The sequence below is a fragment of the Loxodonta africana genome, chromosome 4 (genome assembly GCF_030014295.1).
Source record: "Loxodonta africana isolate mLoxAfr1 chromosome 4, mLoxAfr1.hap2, whole genome shotgun sequence".
NCBI classification, from domain to species: domain Eukaryota; kingdom Metazoa; phylum Chordata; class Mammalia; order Proboscidea; family Elephantidae; genus Loxodonta; species Loxodonta africana.
Window position 1 is genome coordinate 187,838,335 of NC_087345.1, and position 20,264 is coordinate 187,858,598.

At 52.0% G+C, this 20,264-nt stretch overlaps 1 protein-coding gene across 32 annotated transcripts in view; it reads right to left on the bottom strand.

Annotated features, from left to right (window-relative positions):
• The window catches only part of CREM (cAMP responsive element modulator), a 197,176-nt gene that overhangs the window by 64,396 nt on the left and 112,516 nt on the right, over positions 1-20,264 (bottom strand). For 18 of the 32 annotated variants that reach the window (XM_064285086.1, XM_064285083.1, XM_064285093.1 and 15 more), the window contains one exon: positions 3,750-4,275. The exons of 1 other annotated variant lie outside the window; for it this stretch is intronic. In XM_064285086.1, the coding sequence (XP_064141156.1) occupies positions 4,131-4,275 (145 nt within the window). In that variant the 3' untranslated portion in view covers positions 3,750-4,130. Of the gene's footprint in view, positions 1-3,308; positions 4,276-20,264 lie in introns of those variants that run through there. 13 more of the 32 variants (XM_064285088.1, XM_064285091.1, XM_023539758.2 and 10 more) reach the window with 1 other exon arrangement.

Here is a 20,264-nt window from a genome sequence, read left to right on the forward strand (position 1 = left end):
CGCCAACTGAGCAGCAACTAACAACGGCAGTCAGCTGGCCTCACGCAGATCCCGAACACCTCATTGTTTGGGGCCACGGACTGGACAAAGCGTGTTGGTTTAACGAGTCATTGCTGTATTTTTACATGGTGTTCTTCAGGCATACAGGACACAACACGTACCAAACATAAGAGAATGTGAAGAAAACTGAAAAGTATGGCTGAGCAAAGAAAGAGGGAGGCATCAGCCTGTCAGACAGTTGCCATCCACCCAAGATACGATGCTAAATGTCCTCCTTATAGGCAAGCGTAGCGCTCAGACACATTTAAATACAGAGCAGTTCATTTCTTTTATTTTCCCACCTTTATAATTTAGCATCGTGAGGCACCTGGTTAAATATGACAAGCTAGTGTAATTCCATGATCTAGAATCAGTCATTTCTATACCCAACAGCCCAGATCCTGACACTTTCAGCATAAAATAGGCACAAAGGCAGCGACAGCTCTAGGTTCTGGGCAGCGCTGACGGAGAGGAAGTACAACGCTCATGTAAGACTTTCACCTTACTGCTTTCCTCTGTTCGGTAGGGGCCTGCAGGTAATACCTGTTGAAAGACTGAACGGAGCAGTATCAAATCATGCTATTTCGGTAGCAAAAGCTTAGGTTCCAGGGACAAATTAAAAAAACCAAACCTCTTGCTGCGGAGTCAATTCCGACTGATAGCGACCCTACAGGACAGAGTAGAACTGCCCCATAGAGTTTCCAAGGAGTGTCTAGTGGATTCGAACTGCTGACCTTTTGGTTAGCAGCCATAGCACTTAACCACTGTTCCACCAGGGTTTCCAGGGACAAATTAGATGAGCAAAAATAAGGGTTCCTGTGCATCTCTGGGATCCCCATGACGGTGCAAACAGCTAATGTGCTCAGCTGCTAAGGAAGAGGTCAGTGGCTGGAGTCCACCCAGTGGTGCCTCAGAAGAAAGGCCTGGCAATCTGCTTTGAAAAGTTAGCCACTGAAAGCCCTATGGAGCAGAGTTTTACTCTGACACACATCAGGTCACCATGAGTTGGAACTGACTCAATGGCAACTGGTTACTGGTGCACCTTTGAGAGCTTGGTTCAATCAACTCTTTCACAAACCTTTCCTAACTTCCTACGGAATCTATGTGCTTGCTCATCACCCCGACGGCAGACATTGTCAGTTGCTTACACTAAATTCTTCCTTGCTAATAGGACCCAATTTTATTCAACATTTGAGTGGCCCTGTGCTTCACAGAAGCCTGGAGCCCTGGGACTGAATCTTCGTTACTGACCCAAAGGTTTTAATTGCATTCTCCTTGCCAGCGACTGGTCAAGGAATAGGATAATGACGAAAATCTGGCTAGGGAGACGAGAGCGAGAAGCTGCTGGTGACGGGCTTTCGTGTCACTGTTAAGACACTACATTAAGCAACCCTGGGACTTTCCACCTCTGGACTTGTTTGGTAAGATAATAAAATGTCCTTATCGTTAAACCCATTGAGGGTGGAGAGATTTCTGTTACTTGTAGTCCCAAGTAATCTGATGCAATCCCCTTATGCTGAAATAATATAACCTATTTTATATAGCACATACACACACACTATTTAAAAACTCTTGTATGAGCACCAATTCTCGCTCCCCCACCACTTCACGCTCCCGGAGAGTATGTTACATGCTGTCTGGAACACCATCCCCCCCCCAGCACTATCAATCACTTCAAGTCCCAGGTTGAGGTTCACCTCCTACAAGGTCACTTTCTTACATTAGTCCCTGGCTACATCTTTTACTAACACTAGCACAGAGTATTTACTGCCTCTAATTTTTGCCACCTTGTTCTGCCGATGTGTATGTCTCCCTGTCAGTGACTACCACTCTGAGCACACAGTAGGCACTTAATTTACAGACTGAATGAACAAGCGAATGAATGTGTGCCAAGTACTGTTTTCCTTCATCTGAAACTTGGGGTTTCCTTTCCTCTTTTTCGTCCTTGTCTTCTTTCCTCATCTTACTTCTCTGTAGATGAAAAGACAAAAATTGAGATAAAAGAAATTCAGAGCACAGACCCTAAGTATTTCTAAAGAAAGCAAAAGTGGCGTGCCCTGTCTTCTGGGGGTTACAGATTCTTGAGAGAACTATGATGACATGGGGAGCAGCAGCTGGATGCAATACCAATAGTCCCCTGTCTTTACACCTCCTTCTGACATGTTCAGAAGACTTGGTGGTGCAGTGGGTAAGTGCTCAGCTGCTACGTGGAAGGTCAGGGCTTTGAACCCACCAGCAGCTCCACAGAAGAAGGATGCAGCAGTCTGCTTCTGTAAAGATTACAGCCCTGGAAACCCTATGGGGCAGTTCTATTCTGACCTACAGGGTCACTATCAGTCGGACCAGACAATGGTAACGAGTTACTAGTTCCACTATTGAGACTGGTAGGCTAGAGGGACACCCTTAACGAATCACTAGCTACAGTAGAAAATATAGCAGGGTCTTGCACACAATAGGCATTCAGTAAAGGTTTCCTGAGTGAGGAAGAGAAAACAGCATCATATGGTTAAGGTTCTGGGCTGACACCTTGAAGCTGTTTATTATGATCAAAACAGGATGCAGTGTGGACACCAGTAGCAATGCCTCTGTCCTGGTGTAATGAACTTCTCTGAATGTGCTAACGCACAAACATTTCATCTAATGTGGACTTCAAGCTGTTTGGAAATGCAAAGTGAAATCTTGGGTGGTGGTTTTTACTTTAAAACTACTGGCAGTTGTTACCTAAAACTCAGAACAGAGGACCATCGGCAGGGGATCTCCAGACCATCTGTAGAAAGGCCTCATCCTTAACACACAGCTGCGTCTCTGCTAACCACAGTGGTCTTCCACCTGACAAACTCTGTCAGTACTCTGCTGAGACAGCCAAGATCGTGACCCCGTGTGCAAACTGGCTCTTACCCTGAAGGTATGGAAGTACAATTCTAATAAGCTTTGGAGTCATTCCTGATATCAAAAAGTTAGTATACGTTTCATTAGGTAATATCAAACCGACACTAGGAACTTCTCCAAGTCCTTTTATCTTACACAACAGAGTAAAAACTGTAGTAAATGTTCAGATATTTAAAGGAGAACGAAACACTACAAAATGCAACCAACATGGTTCTATTAAAAACTCTCTTCAACTTTGGCTTTCAAGGACAGCAATACAATATTTTTTTTACAAAGCAACTAATATAAAAATCTGCAAATGCCATAAATTTGTTTTTAGGCTATTATTCTCATATAGGCATGCCATTAGATATACTTTCTTTTCATTCTTTCCTGAGGTATTTGGTTTTTTTTTTTTTTTGTGATTTACTTTTATTGTACTGCTGGATGCATTATCTTTGATCATCCTTCCCTAAAACGATTTTTAAAGTCCTGCAAAAAATTTTATTGCATAGGACACTCACTATTCATGACACAGAGATTGGGAACTGCAAATACGTGGCACTGGAACAAGTCTTACAAATAGTGTGTTTTCAGAATTTGTTACATAAATTTTTTTTTTTTTTTTTACAGTTTGTCTCTTTTAAAAAAATTGAAGTTACAGCTAAGAGTGAACTAGGAATTTTAGGAATGTTAGAGATTAGAGAATAAGATGAATGATACAAATGAAAAAAGCCATCATTCTTGTCGGCTATATATTGTATTGCCTTCAAAAGCAACTGTACATTTGTAATCAGTTCATAGTTAAATAATTCTACTAATCTGTTTTGGGAGAGCAAATGTCTTTCAAGGTTTCAAGTTCCTCTATAAGCTTCTTGTTCTGAACTTCCAGCACTGCAACTCGACTCTCCAGACATTTTACATATTCTTTCTTTCTACGTCGACATTCTTTCGCAGCTTCCCTGAAAAAAAGCAGAAGCAGAAGGGCAAAGAGAACATTTTGTGCGTGCTATTGGCAGACTGAAGTAAGCTCGGTAAATGTGATCATGGTTGCATTTCAAAATCTTCAAACAACATTCCCAACTCAATTCCACACACTAAGCCAAACAGGATTCTTAAGGCTCACAAGTGTCCCTTCCCCAGTCCATACGGCAATTAGAAGAATTACTGCATGTCCTGCCTTGATTAGAGTTCACAGTAAACAAGGTCCAAGCCAAGGCCAGTTACTCTGCTTTATGGCAATAGAGATCTTTGAGGGCCTTGAGTTCCTCAATGAGAGTCTTGTTTTGGTTTTCAAGCACAGCCACACGATTTTCAAGACATTTGACATATTCTTTCTTCTTCCTGCGACACTCCCGGGCAGCTTCCCTGGAACCAACACAAGGCAAATGACTACAGGAACCAACCACCCAGCACAATCCAGAGTGGCTCAATGAACTTCTGCCCCCCAAACTCAACAGCCAGTCAATTGTAGGTGAGGTCTGTACAAAGCCATTCAACAAACGTAACCAAGCACGTGCCTTTTTGTAAGACAACAGGAGCAACTTGACAGCATAATCAGTTTGCCCAGCATTCATCTCGAGTGGTGTTTTCTTAGGGCACCTGCTCCATGGTAACAATGGCCAGATCAATGACTTGTTTTCAGTAATCCAAACAATGGTACCACATTCCCAGATGACACAGCTACAAAAACATCTACAGATCCTTCCACTTCTCTTTCATTGTCTACCAAAACCACATATTCTGTGGCAATGAGTTCAACTTTATTTGGTGAAAAAATTATGAGACGAGTTAATCTTCAGAAAGCTTAAATGTCAATATTAGAGATTTTTATTCTTCAGGCTAAAGCTCAGTCAAACAAATAAGATCAACCATGACTACAAGAAACAGTTTGCTGGCTAGAAAATACAACATGTAAAAATATAGCAAGCAACAACAACAACAAAAAAAAATGCAAATTTTCACAGGCCAAAATGAAACAGACACTGGTTCTGAACGGAAGAAGGAAAAAGAAGGCAGGTGCCCACAATACACACAGTCATTCAGGCAACTGCCACCCAGGACTGTGAGAACACCACAGGCAGGTGCCCACAATACAACACAGTCATTCAGGCAACTGCCACCCAGGACTGTGAGAACACCACAGGCAGGTGCCCACAATACACACAGTCATTCAGGCAACTGCCACCCAGGACTGTGAGAACACCACAGGCAGGTGCCCACAATACACACAGTCATTCAGGCAACTGCCACCCAGGACTGTGAGAACACCACAGGCAGGTGCCCACAATACACACAGTCATTCAGGCAACTGCCACCCAGGACTGTGAGAACACCACAGGCAGGTGCCCACAATACACACAGTCATTCAGGCAACTGCCACCCAGGACTGTGAGAACACCACAGGCAGGTGCCCACAATACACACAGTCATTCAGGCAACTGCCACCCAGGACTGTGAGAACACCACAGGCAGGTGCCCACAATACACACAGTCATTCAGGCAACTGCCACCCAGGACTGTGAGAACACCACAGGCAGGTGCCCACAATACACACAGTCATTCAGGCAACTGCCACCCAGGAGTGTGAGAACACCACAGGCAGGTGCCCACAATACACACAGTCATTCAGGCAACTGCCACCCAGGACTGTGAGAACACCACAGGCAGGTGCCCACAATACACACAGTCATTCAGGCAACTGCCACCCAGGACTGTGAGAACACCACAGGCAGGTGCCCACAATACACACAGTCATTCAGGCAACTGCCACCCAGGACTGTGAGAACACCACAGGCAGGTGCCCACAATACACACAGTCATTCAGGCAACTGCCGCCCAGGACTGTGAGAACACCACAGGCAGGTGCCCACAATACACACCGTCATTCAGGCAACTGCCACCCAGGAGTGTGAGAACACCACAGGCAGGTGCCCACAATACACACAGTCATTCAGGCAACTGCCACCCAGGACTGTGAGAACACCACAGGCAGGTGCCCACAATACACACAGTCATTCAGTCAACTGCCACCCAGGACTGTGAGAACACCACAGGCAGGTGCCCACAATACACACAGTCATTCAGGCAACTGCCACCCAGGACTGTGAGAACACCACAGGCAGGTGCCCACAATACACACAGTCATTCAGGCAACTGCCACCCAGGAGTGTGAGAACACCACAGGCAGGTGCCCACAATACACACAGTCATTCAGGCAACTGCCACCCAGGACTGTGAGAACACCACAGGCAGGTGCCCACAATACACACAGTCATTCAGGCAACTGCCACCCAGGACTGTGAGAACACCACAGGCAGGTGCCCACAATACAACACAGTCATTCAGGCAACTGCCACCCAGGACTGTGAGAACACCACAGGCAGGTGCCCACAATACACACAGTCATTCAGGCAACTGCCACCCAGGACTGTGAGAACACCACAGGCAGGTGCCCACAATACACACAGTCATTCAGGCAACTGCCACCCAGGACTGTGAGAACACCACAGGCAGGTGCCCACAATACACACAGTAATTCAGGCAACTGCCACCCAGGAGTGTGAGAACACCACAGGCAGGTGCCCACAATACACACAGTCATTCAGGCAACTGCCGCCCAGGACTGTGAGAACACCACAGGCAGGTGCCCACAATACAACACAGTCATTCAGGCAACTGCCACCCAGGACTGTGAGAACACCACAGGCAGGTGCCCACAATACACACAGTCATTCAGGCAACTGCCACCCAGGACTGTGAGAACACCACAGGCAGGTGCCCACAATACACACAGTCATTCAGGCAACTGCCACCCAGGACTGTGAGAACACCACAGGCAGGTGCCCACAATACACACAGTCATTCAGGCAACTGCCACCCAGGAGTGTGAGAACACCACAGGCAGGTGCCCACAATACACACAGTCATTCAGGCAACTGCCACCCAGGACTGTGAGAACACCACAGGCAGGTGCCCACAATACACACAGTCATTCAGGCAACTGCCACCCAGGACTGTGAGAACACCACAGGCAGGTGCCCACAATACAACACAGTCATTCAGGCAACTGCCACCCAGGACTGTGAGAACACCACAGGCAGGTGCCCACAATACACACAGTCATTCAGGCAACTGCCACCCAGGACTGTGAGAACACCACAGGCAGGTGCCCACAATACACACAGTCATTCAGGCAACTGCCACCCAGGACTGTGAGAACACCACAGGCAGGTGCCCACAATACACACAGTCATTCAGGCAACTGCCACCCAGGACTGTGAGAACACCACAGGCAGGTGCCCACAATACACACAGTCATTCAGGCAACTGCCACCCAGGACTGTGAGAACACCACAGGCAGGTGCCCACAATACACACAGTCATTCAGGCAACTGCCACCCAGGACTGTGAGAACACCACAGGCAGGTGCCCACAATACACACAGTCATTCAGGCAACTGCCACCCAGGACTGTGAGAACACCACAGGCAGGTGCCCACAATACACACAGTCATTCAGGCAACTGCCACCCAGGACTGTGAGAACACCACAGGCAGGTGCTCACAATACACACAGTCATTCAGGCAACTGCCACCCAGGACTGTGAGAACACCACAGGCAGGTGCTCACAATACACACAGTCATTCAGGCAACTGCCACCCAGGAGTGTGAGAACACCACAGGCAGGTGCTCACAATACACACAGTCATTCAGGCAACTGCCACCCAGGAGTGTGAGAACACCACAGGCAGGTGCCCACAATACACACAGTCATTCAGGCAACTGCCACCCAGGACTGTGAGAACACCACAGGCAGGTGCTCACAATACACACAGTCATTCAGGCAACTGCCGCCCAGGACTGTGAGAACACCACAGGCAGGTGCCCACAATACACACAGTCATTCAGGCAACTGCCGCCCAGGACTGTGAGAACACCACAGGCAGGTGCCCACAATACACACAGTCATTCAGGCAACTGCCACCCAGGACTGTGAGAACACCACAGGCAGGTGCTCACAATACACACAGTCATTCAGGCAACTGCTGCCCAGGACTGTGAGAACACCACAGGCAGGTGCCCACAATACACACAGTCATTCAGGCAACTGCCACCCAGGAGTGTGAGAACACCACAGGCAGGTGCTCACAATACACACAGTCATTCAGGCAACTGCCACCCAGGACTGTGAGAACACCACAGGCAGGTGCTCACAATACACACAGTCATTCAGGCAACTGCCACCCAGGACTGTGAGAACACCACAGGCAGGTGCTCACAATACACACAGTCATTCAGGCAACTGCCACCCAGGACTGTGAGAACACCACAGGCAGGTGCCCACAATACACACAGTCATTCAGGCAACTGCCACCCAGGACTGTGAGAACACCACAGGCAGGTGCTCACAATACACACAGTCATTCAGGCAACTGCCGCCCAGGACTGTGAGAACACCACAGGCAGGTGCCCACAATACACACAGTCATTCAGGCAACTACCGCCCAGGACTGTGAGAACACCACAGGCAGGTGCCCACAATACACACAGTCATTCAGGCAACTGCCACCCAGGACTGTGAGAACACCACAGGCAGGTGCTCACAATACACACAGTCATTCAGGCAACTGCCGCCCAGGACTGTGAGAACACCACAGGCAGGTGCCCACAATACACACAGTCATTCAGGCAACTGCCACCCAGGAGTGTGAGAACACCACAGGCAGGTGCTCACAATACACACAGTCATTCAGGCAACTGCCACCCAGGACTGTGAGAACACCACAGGCAGGTGCTCACAATACACACAGTCATTCAGGCAACTGCCGCCCAGGACTGTGAGAACACCACAGGCAGGTGCTCACAATACACACAGTCATTCAGGCAACTGCCGCCCAGGACTGTGAGAACACCACAGGCAGGTGCCCACAATACACACAGTCATTCAGGCAACTGCCACACAGGACTGTGAGAACACCACAGGCAGGTGCCCACAATACACACAGTCATTCAGGCAACTGCCACCCAGGAGTGTGAGAACACCACAGGCAGGTGCTCACAATACACACAGTCATTCAGGCAACTGCCACCCAGGACTGTGAGAACACCACAGGCAGGTGCTCACAATACACACAGTCATTCAGGCAACTGCCACCCAGGACTGTGAGAACACCACAGGCAGGTGCTCACAATACACACAGTCATTCAGGCAACTGCCGCCCAGGACTGTGAGAACACCACAGGCAGGTGCCCACAATACACACAGTCATTCAGGCAACTGCCACCCAGGACTGTGAGAACACCACAGGCAGGTGCTCACAATACACACAGTCATTCAGGCAACTGCCACCCAGGACTGTGAGAACACCACAGGCAGGTGCCCACAATACACACAGTCATTCAGGCAACTGCCACCCAGGACTGTGAGAACACCACAGGCAGGTGCTCACAATACACACAGTCATTCAGGCAACTGCCACCCAGGACTGTGAGAACACCACAGGCAGGTGCCCACAATACACACAGTCATTCAGGCAACTGCCACCCAGGACTGTGAGAACACCACAGGCAGGTGCTCACAATACACACAGTGATTCAGGCAACTGCCACCCAGGACTGTGAGAACACCACAGGCAGGTGCTCACAATACACACAGTCATTCAGGCAACTGCCGCCCAGGACTGTGAGAACACCACAGGCAGGTGCCCACAATACACACAGTCATTCAGGCAACTGCCACCCAGGAGTGTGAGAACACCACAGGCAGGTGCTCACAATACACACAGTCATTCAGGCAACTGCCGCCCAGGACTGTGAGAACACCACAGGCAGGTGCCCACAATACACACAGTCATTCAGGCAACTGCCACCCAGGACTGTGAGAACACCACAGGCAGGTGCTCACAATACACACAGTCATTCAGGCAACTGCCGCCCAGGACTGTGAGAACACCACAGGCAGGTGCCCACAATACACACAGTCATTCAGGCAACTGCCACCCAGGAGTGTGAGAACACCACAGGCAGGTGCTCACAATACACACAGTCATTCAGGCAACTGCCACCCAGGACTGTGAGAACACCACAGGCAGGTGCTCACAATACACACAGTCATTCAGGCAACTGCCACCCAGGACTGTGAGAACACCACAGGCAGGTGCTCACAATACACACAGTCATTCAGGCAACTGCCACCCAGGACTGTGAGAACACCACAGGCAGGTGCCCACAATACACACAGTCATTCAGGCAACTGCCACCCAGGACTGTGAGAACACCACAGGCAGGTGCCCACAATACACACAGTCATTCAGGCAACTGCCACCCAGGAGTGTGAGAACACCACAGGCAGGTGCCCACAATACACACAGTCATTCAGGCAACTGCCACCCAGGACTGTGAGAACACCACAGGCAGGTGCCCACAATACAACACAGTCATTCAGGCAACTGCCACCCAGGAGTGTGAGAACACCACAGGCAGGTGCCCACAATACAACACAGTCATTCAGGCAACTGCCGCCCAGGACTGTGAGAACACCACAGGCAGGTGCCCACAATACACACAGTCATTCAGGCAACTGCCGCCCAGGACTGTGAGAACACCACAGGCAGGTGCCCACAATACACACAGTCATTCAGGCAACTGCCACCCAGGAGTGTGAGAACACCACAGGCAGGTGCCCACAATACACACAGTCATTCAGGCAACTGCCACCCAGGAGTGTGAGAACACCACAGGCAGGTGCCCACAATACAACACAGTCATTCAGGCAACTGCCGCCCAGGACTGTGAGAACACCACAGGCAGGTGCCCACAATACAACACAGTCATTCAGGCAACTGCCGCCCAGGACTGTGAGAACACCACAGGCAGGTGCCCACAATACACACAGTCATTCAGGCAACTGCCACCCAGGAGTGTGAGAACACCACAGGCAGGTGCCCACAATACACACAGTCATTCAGGCAACTGCCCACCCAGGAGTGTGAGAACACCACAGGCAGGTGCCCACAATACAACACAGTCATTCAGGCAACTGCCACCCAGGAGTGTGAGAACACCACAGGCAGGTGCCCACAATACACACAGTCATTCAGGCAACTGCCACCCAGGACTGTGAGAACACCACAGGCAGGTGCCCACAATACAACACAGTCATTCAGGCAACTGCCACCCAGGAGTGTGAGAACACCACAGGCAGGTGCCCACAATACAACACAGTCATTCAGGCAACTGCCACCCAGGAGTGTCAGAACACCACAGGCAGGTGCCCACAATACACACAGTCATTCAGGCAACTGCCACCCAGGACTGTGAGAACACCACAGGCAGGTGCCCACAATACACACAGTCATTCAGGCAACTGCCACCCAGGACTGTGAGAACACCACAGGCAGGTGCCCACAATACACACAGTCATTCAGGCAACTGCCACCCAGGACTGTGAGAACACCACAGGCAGGTGCCCACAATACACACAGTCATTCAGGCAACTGCCACCCAGGACTGTGAGAACACCACAGGCAGGTGCCCACAATACAACACAGTCATTCAGGCAACTGCCACCCAGGAGTGTGAGAACACCACAGGCAGGTGCCCACAATACACACAGTCATTCAGGCAACTGCCACCCAGGAGTGTGAGAACACCACAGGCAGGTGCCCACAATACAACACAGTCATTCAGGCAACTGCCACCCAGGACTGTGAGAACACCACAGGCAGGTGCCCACAATACACACAGTCATTCAGGCAACTGCCACCCAGGACTGTGAGAACACCACAGGCAGGTGCTCACAATACACACAGTCATTCAGGCAACTGCCACCCAGGACTGTGAGAACACCACAGGCAGGTGCTCACAATACACACAGTCATTCAGGCAACTGCCGCCCAGGACTGTGAGAACACCACAGGCAGGTGCCCACAATACACACAGTCATTCAGGCAACTGCCACCCAGGAGTGTGAGAACACCACAGGCAGGTGCTCACAATACACACAGTCATTCAGGCAACTGCCACCCAGGACTGTGAGAACACCACAGGCAGGTGCTCACAATACACACAGTCATTCAGGCAACTGCCACCCAGGACTGTGAGAACACCACAGGCAGGTGCTCACAATACACACAGTCATTCAGGCAACTGCCCGCCCAGGACTGTGAGAACACCACAGGCAGGTGCCCACAATACACACAGTCATTCAGGCAACTGCCACCCAGGACTGTGAGAACACCACAGGCAGGTGCTCACAATACACACAGTCATTCAGGCAACTGCCACCCAGGACTGTGAGAACACCACAGGCAGGTGCCCACAATACACACAGTCATTCAGGCAACTGCCACCCAGGACTGTGAGAACACCACAGGCAGGTGCTCACAATACACACAGTCATTCAGGCAACTGCCACCCAGGACTGTGAGAACACCACAGGCAGGTGCCCACAATACACACAGTCATTCAGGCAACTGCCACCCAGGACTGTGAGAACACCACAGGCAGGTGCTCACAATACACACAGTCATTCAGGCAACTGCCACCCAGGACTGTGAGAACACCACAGGCAGGTGCTCACAATACACACAGTCATTCAGGCAACTGCCGCCCAGGACTGTGAGAACACCACAGGCAGGTGCCCACAATACACACAGTCATTCAGGCAACTGCCACCCAGGAGTGTGAGAACACCACAGGCAGGTGCTCACAATACACACAGTCATTCAGGCAACTGCCGCCCAGGACTGTGAGAACACCACAGGCAGGTGCCCACAATACACACAGTCATTCAGGCAACTGCCACCCAGGACTGTGAGAACACCACAGGCAGGTGCTCACAATACACACAGTCATTCAGGCAACTGCCGCCCAGGACTGTGAGAACACCACAGGCAGGTGCCCACAATACACACAGTCATTCAGGCAACTGCCACCCAGGAGTGTGAGAACACCACAGGCAGGTGCTCACAATACACACAGTCATTCAGGCAACTGCCACCCAGGACTGTGAGAACACCACAGGCAGGTGCTCACAATACACACAGTCATTCAGGCAACTGCCACCCAGGACTGTGAGAACACCACAGGCAGGTGCTCACAATACACACAGTCATTCAGGCAACTGCCACCCAGGACTGTGAGAACACCACAGGCAGGTGCTCACAATACACACAGTCATTCAGGCAACTGCCACCCAGGACTGTGAGAACACCACAGGCAGGTGCTCACAATACACACAGTCATTCAGGCAACTGCCACCCAGGACTGTGAGAACACCACAGGCAGGTGCCCACAATACACACAGTCATTCAGGCAACTGCCACCCAGGACTGTGAGAACACCACAGGCAGGTGCTCACAATACACACAGTCATTCAGGCAACTGCCACCCAGGACTGTGAGAACACCACAGGCAGGTGCCCACAATACACACAGTCATTCAGGCAACTGCCGCCCAGGACTGTGAGAACACCACAGGCAGGTGCCCACAATACACACAGTCATTCAGGCAACTGCCGACCCAGGAGTGTGAGAACACCACAGGCAGGTGCTCACAATACACACAGTCATTCAGGCAACTGCCACCCAGGACTGTGAGAACACCACAGGCAGGTGCCCACAATACACACAGTCATTCAGGCAACTGCCGCCCAGGACTGTGAGAACACCACAGGCAGGTGCCCACAATACACACAGTCATTCAGGCAACTGCCGCCCAGGACTGTGAGAACACCACAGGCAGGTGCCCACAATACACACAGTCATTCAGGCAACTGCCGCCCAGGAGTGTGAGAACACCACAGGCAGGTGCTCACAATACACACAGTCATTCAGGCAACTGCCACCCAGGACTGTGAGAACACCACAGGCAGGTGCCCACAATACACACAGTCATTCAGGCAACTGCCGCCCAGGACTGTGAGAACACCACAGGCAGGTGCCCACAATACACACAGTCATTCAGGCAACTGCCGCCCAGGACTGTGAGAACACCACAGGCAGGTGCCCACAATACACACAGTCATTCAGGCAACTGCCGCCCAGGAGTGTGAGAACACCACAGGCAGGTGCCCACAATACACACAGTCATTCAGGCAACTGCCACCCAGGACTGTGAGAACACCACAGGCAGGTGCCCACAATAACACAGTCATTCAGGCAACTGCCACCCAGGACTGTGAGAACACCACAGGCAGGTGCCCACAATACACACAGTCATTCAGGCAACTGCCACCCAGGACTGTGAGAACACCACAGGCAGGTGCCCACAATACACACAGTCATTCAGGCAACTGCCACCCAGGACTGTGAGAACACCACAGGCAGGTGCCCACAATACACACAGTCATTCAGGCAACTGCCACCCAGGACTGTGAGAACACCACAGGCAGGTGCCCACAATACACACAGTCATTCAGGCAACTGCCACCCAGGAGTGTGAGAACACCACAGGCAGGTGCCCACAATACACACAGTCATTCAGGCAACTGCCACCCAGGACTGTGAGAACACCACAGGCAGGTGCCCACAATACAACACAGTCATTCAGGCAACTGCCACCCAGGAGTGTGAGAACACCACAGGCAGGTGCCCACAATACAACACAGTCATTCAGGCAACTGCCGCCCAGGACTGTGAGAACACCACAGGCAGGTGCCCACAATACACACAGTCATTCAGGCAACTGCCGCCCAGGAGTGTGAGAACACCACAGGCAGGTGCCCACAATACACACAGTCATTCAGGCAACTGCCACCCAGGACTGTGAGAACACCACAGGCAGGTGCCCACAATACACACAGTCATTCAGGCAACTGCCACCCAGGACTGTGAGAACACCACAGGCAGGTGCCCACAATACACACAGTCATTCAGGCAACTGCCACCCAGGAGCTGTGAGAACACCACAGGCAGGTGCCCACAATACACACAGTCATTCAGGCAACTGCCACCCAGGACTGTGAGAACACCACAGGCAGGTGCCCACAATACACACAGTCATTCAGGCAACTGCCGCCCAGGAGTGTGAGAACACCACAGGCAGGTGCCCACAATACAACACAGTCATTCAGGCAACTGCCGCCCAGGACTGTGAGAACACCACAGGCAGGTGCCCACAATACACACAGTCATTCAGGCAACTGCCACCCAGGAGTGTGAGAACACCACAGGCAGGTGCCCCACAATACACACAGTCATTCAGGCAACTGCCACCCAGGACTGTGAGAACACCACAGGCAGGTGCCCACAATACACACAGTCATTCAGGCAACTGCCACCCAGGAGCTGTGAGAACACCACAGGCAGGTGCCCACAATACACACAGTCATTCAGGCAACTGCCGCCCAGGACTGTGAGAACACCACAGGCAGGTGCCCACAATACAACACAGTCATTCAGGCAACTGCCGCCCAGGACTGTGAGAACACCACAGGCAGGTGCCCACAATACACACAGTCATTCAGGCAACTGCCACCCAGGAGTGTGAGAACACCACAGGCAGGTGCCCACAATACACACAGTCATTCAGGCAACTGCCACCCAGGACTGTGAGAACACCACAGGCAGGTGCCCACAATACACACAGTCATTCAGGCAACTGCCACCCAGGAGTGTGAGAACACCACAGGCAGGTGCCCACAATACACACAGTCATTCAGGCAACTGCCACCCAGGACTGTGAGAACACCACAGGCAGGTGCCCACAATACAACACAGTCATTCAGGCAACTGCCACCCAGGAGTGTGAGAACACCACAGGCAGGTGCCCACAATACAACACAGTCATTCAGGCAACTGCCACCCAGGAGTGTGAGAACACCACAGGCAGGTGCCCACAATACACACAGTCATTCAGGCAACTGCCACCCAGGACTGTGAGAACACCACAGGCAGGTGCCCACAATACACACAGTCATTCAGGCAACTGCCACCCAGGACTGTGAGAACACCACAGGCAGGTGCCCACAATACACACAGTCATTCAGGCAACTGCCACCCAGGACTGTGAGAACACCACAGGCAGGTGCCCACAATACACACAGTCATTCAGGCAACTGCCACCCAGGACTGTGAGAACACCACAGGCAGGTGCCCACAATACAACACAGTCATTCAGGCAACTGCCACCCAGGAGTGTGAGAACACCACAGGCAGGTGCCCACAATACACACAGTCATTCAGGCAACTGCCACCCAGGAGTGTGAGAACACCACAGGCAGGTGCCCACAATACAACACAGTCATTCAGGCAACTGCCACCCAGGACTGTGAGAACACCACAGGCAGGTGCCCACAATACACACAGTCATTCAGGCAACTGCCACCCAGGACTGTGAGAACACCACAGGCAGGTGCCCACAATACACACAGTCATTCAGGCAACTGCCACCCAGGAGTGTGAGAACACCACAGGCAGGTGCCCACAATACAACACAGTCATTCAGGCAACTGCCACCCAGGAGTGTGAGAACACCACAGGCAGGTGCCCACAATACAACACAGTCATTCAGGCAACTGCCACCCAGGAGTGTGAGAACACCACAGGCAGGTGCCCACAATACACACAGTCATTCAGGCAACTGCCACCCAGGAGTGTGAGAACACCACAGGCAGGTGCCCACAATACAACACAGTCATTCAGGCAACTGCCACCCAGGACTGTGAGAACACCACAGGCAGGTGCCCACAATACAACACAGTCATTCAGGCAACTGCCACCCAGGAGTGTGAGAACACCACAGGCAGGTGCCCACAATACAACACAGTCATTCAGGCAACTGCCACCCAGGAGTGTGAGAACACCACAGGCAGGTGCCCACAATACAACACAGTCATTCAGGCAACTGCCACCCAGGACTGTGAGAACACCACAGGCAGGTGCCCACAATACAACACAGTCATTCAGGCAACTGCCACCCAGGAGTGTGAGAACACCACAGGCAGGTGCCCACAATACACACAGTCATTCAGGCAACTGCCACCCAGGAGTGTGAGAACACCACAGGCAGGTGCCCACAATACAACACAGTCATTCAGGCAACTGCCACCCAGGACTGTGAGAACACCACAGGCAGGTGCCCACAATACACACAGTCATTCAGGCAACTGCCACCCAGGACTGTGAGAACACCACAGGCAGGTGCCCACAATACAACACAGTCATTCAGGCAACTGCCACCCAGGAGTGTGAGAACACCACAGGCAGGTGCCCACAATACAACACAGTCATTCAGGCAACTGCCACCCAGGACTGTGAGAACACCACAGGCAGGTGCCCACAATACACACAGTCATTCAGGCAACTGCCACCCAGGACTGTGAGAACACCACAGGCAGGTGCCCACAATACACACAGTCATTCAGGCAACTGCCACCCAGGAGTGTGAGAACACCACAGGCAGGTGCCCACAATACACACAGTCATTCAGGCAACTGCCACCCAGGACTGTGAGAACACCACAGGCAGGTGCCCACAATACACACAGTCATTCAGGCAACTGCCACCCAGGACTGTGAGAACACCACAGGCAGGTGCCCACAATACACACAGTCATTCAGGCAACTGCCACCCAGGACTGTGAGAACACCACAGGCAGGTGCCCACAATACACACAGTCATTCAGGCAACTGCCACCCAGGACTGTGAGAACACCACAGGCAGGTGCCCACAATACACACAGTCATTCAGGCAACTGCCACCCAGGAGTGTGAGAACACCACAGGCAGGTGCCCACAATACACACAGTCATTCAGGCAACTGCCACCCAGGACTGTGAGAACACCACAGGCAGGTGCCCACAATACACACAGTCATTCAGGCAACTGCCACCCAGGACTGTGAGAACACCACAGGCAGGTGCCCACAATACACACAGTCATTCAGGCAACTGCCACCCAGGACTGTGAGAACACCACAGGCAGGTGCCCACAATACACACAGTCATTCAGGCAACTGCCACCCAGGACTGTGAGAACACCACAGGCAGGTGCCCACAATACACACAGTCATTCAGGCAACTGCCACCCAGGACTGTGAGAACACCACAGGCAGGTGCCCACAATACACACAGTCATTCAGGCAACTGCCACCCAGGACTGTGAGAACACCACAGGCAGGTGCCCACAATACACACAGTCATTCAGGCAACTGCCACCCAGGACTGTGAGAACACCACAGGCAGGTGCCCACAATACACACAGTCATTCAGGCAACTGCCACCCAGGACTGTGAGAACACCACAGGCAGGTGCCCACAATACACACAGTCATTCAGGCAACTGCCACCCAGGACTGTGAGAACACCACAGGCAGGTGCCCACAATACACACAGTCATTCAGGCAACTGCCACCCCAGGACTGTGAGAACACCACAGGCAGGTGCCCACAATACACACAGTCATTCAGGCAACTGCCACCCAGGACTGTGAGAACACCACAGGCAGGTGCCCACAATACACACAGTCATTCAGGCAACTGCCACCCAGGACTGTGAGAACACCACAGGCAGGTGCCCACAATACACACAGTCATTCAGGCAACTGCCACCCAGGACTGTGAGAACACCACAGGCAGGTGCCCACAATACACACAGTCATTCAGGCAACTGCCACCCAGGACTGTGAGAACACCACAGGCAGGTGCCCACAATACACACAGTCATTCAGGCAACTGCCACCCAGGACTGTGAGAACACCACAGGCAGGTGCCCACAATACACACAGTCATTCAGGCAACTGCCACCCAGGACTGTGAGAACACCACAGGCAGGTGCCCACAATACACACAGTCATTCAGGCAACTGCCACCCAGGACTGTGAGAACACCACAGGCAGGTGCCCACAATACACACAGTCATTCAGGCAACTGCCACCCCAGGGACTGTGAGAACACCACAGGCAGGTGCCCACAATACACACAGTCATTCAGGCAACTGCCACCCAGGACTGTGAGAACACCACAGGCAGGTGCCCACAATACACACAGTCATTCAGGCAACTGCCACCCAGGACTGTGAGAACACCACAGGCAGGTGCCCACAATACACACAGTCATTCAGGCAACTGCCACCCAGGACTGTGAGAACACCACAGGCAGGTGCCCACAATACACACAGTCATTCAGGCAACTGCCACCCAGGACTGTGAGAACACCACAGGCAGGTGCCCACAATACACACAGTCATTCAGGCAACTGCCACCCAGGAGCTGTGAGAACACCACAGGCAGGTGCCCACAATACAACACAGTCATTCAGGCAACTGCCACCCAGGACTGTGAGAACACCACAGGCAGGTGCCCACAATACACACAGTCATTCAGGCAACTGCCACCCAGGACTGTGAGAACACCACAGGCAGGTGCCCACAATACACACAGTCATTCAGGCAACTGCCACCCAGGACTGTGAGAACACCACAGGCAGGTGCCCACAATACACACAGTCATTCAGGCAACTGCCACCCAGGACTGTGAGAACACCACAGGCAGGTGCCCACAATACACACAGTCATTCAGGCAACTGCCACCCAGGACTGTGAGAACACCACAGGCAGGTGCCCACAATACAACACAGTCATTCAGGCAACTGCCACCCAGGACTGTGAGAACACCACAGGCAGGTGCCCACAATACACACAGTCATTCAGGCAACTGCCACCCAGGAGTGTGAGAACACCACAGGCAGGTGCCCACAATACACACAGTCATTCAGGCAACTGCCACCCAGGACTGTGAGAACACCACAGGCAGGTGCCCACAATACAACACAGTCATTCAGGCAACTGCCACCCAGGACTGTGAGAACACCACAGGCAGGTGCCCACAATACACACAGTCATTCAGGCAACTGCCACCCAGGACTGTGAGAACACCACAGGCAGGTGCCCACAATACACACAGTCATTCAGGCAACTGCCACCCAGGAGCTGTGAGAACACCACAGGCAGGTGCCCACAATACACACAGTCATTCAGGCAACTGCCACCCAGGACTGTGAGAACACCACAGGCAGGTGCCCACAATACACACAGTCATTCAGGCAACTGCCACCCAGGAGTGTGAGAACACCACAGGCAGGTGCCCACAATACAACACAGTCATTCAGGCAACTGCCACCCAGGAGCTGTGAGAACACCACAGGCAGGTGCCCACAATACACACAGTCATTCAGGCAACTGCCACCCAGGAGTGTGAGAACACCACAGGCAGGTGCCCACAATACAACACAGTCATTCAGGCAACTGCCACCCAGGAGCTGTGAGAACACCACAGGCAGGTGCCCACAATGACAACACAGTCATTCAGGCAACTGCCACCCAGTACTTCAGGCACTGCCACCAATACTATCTCTCTATG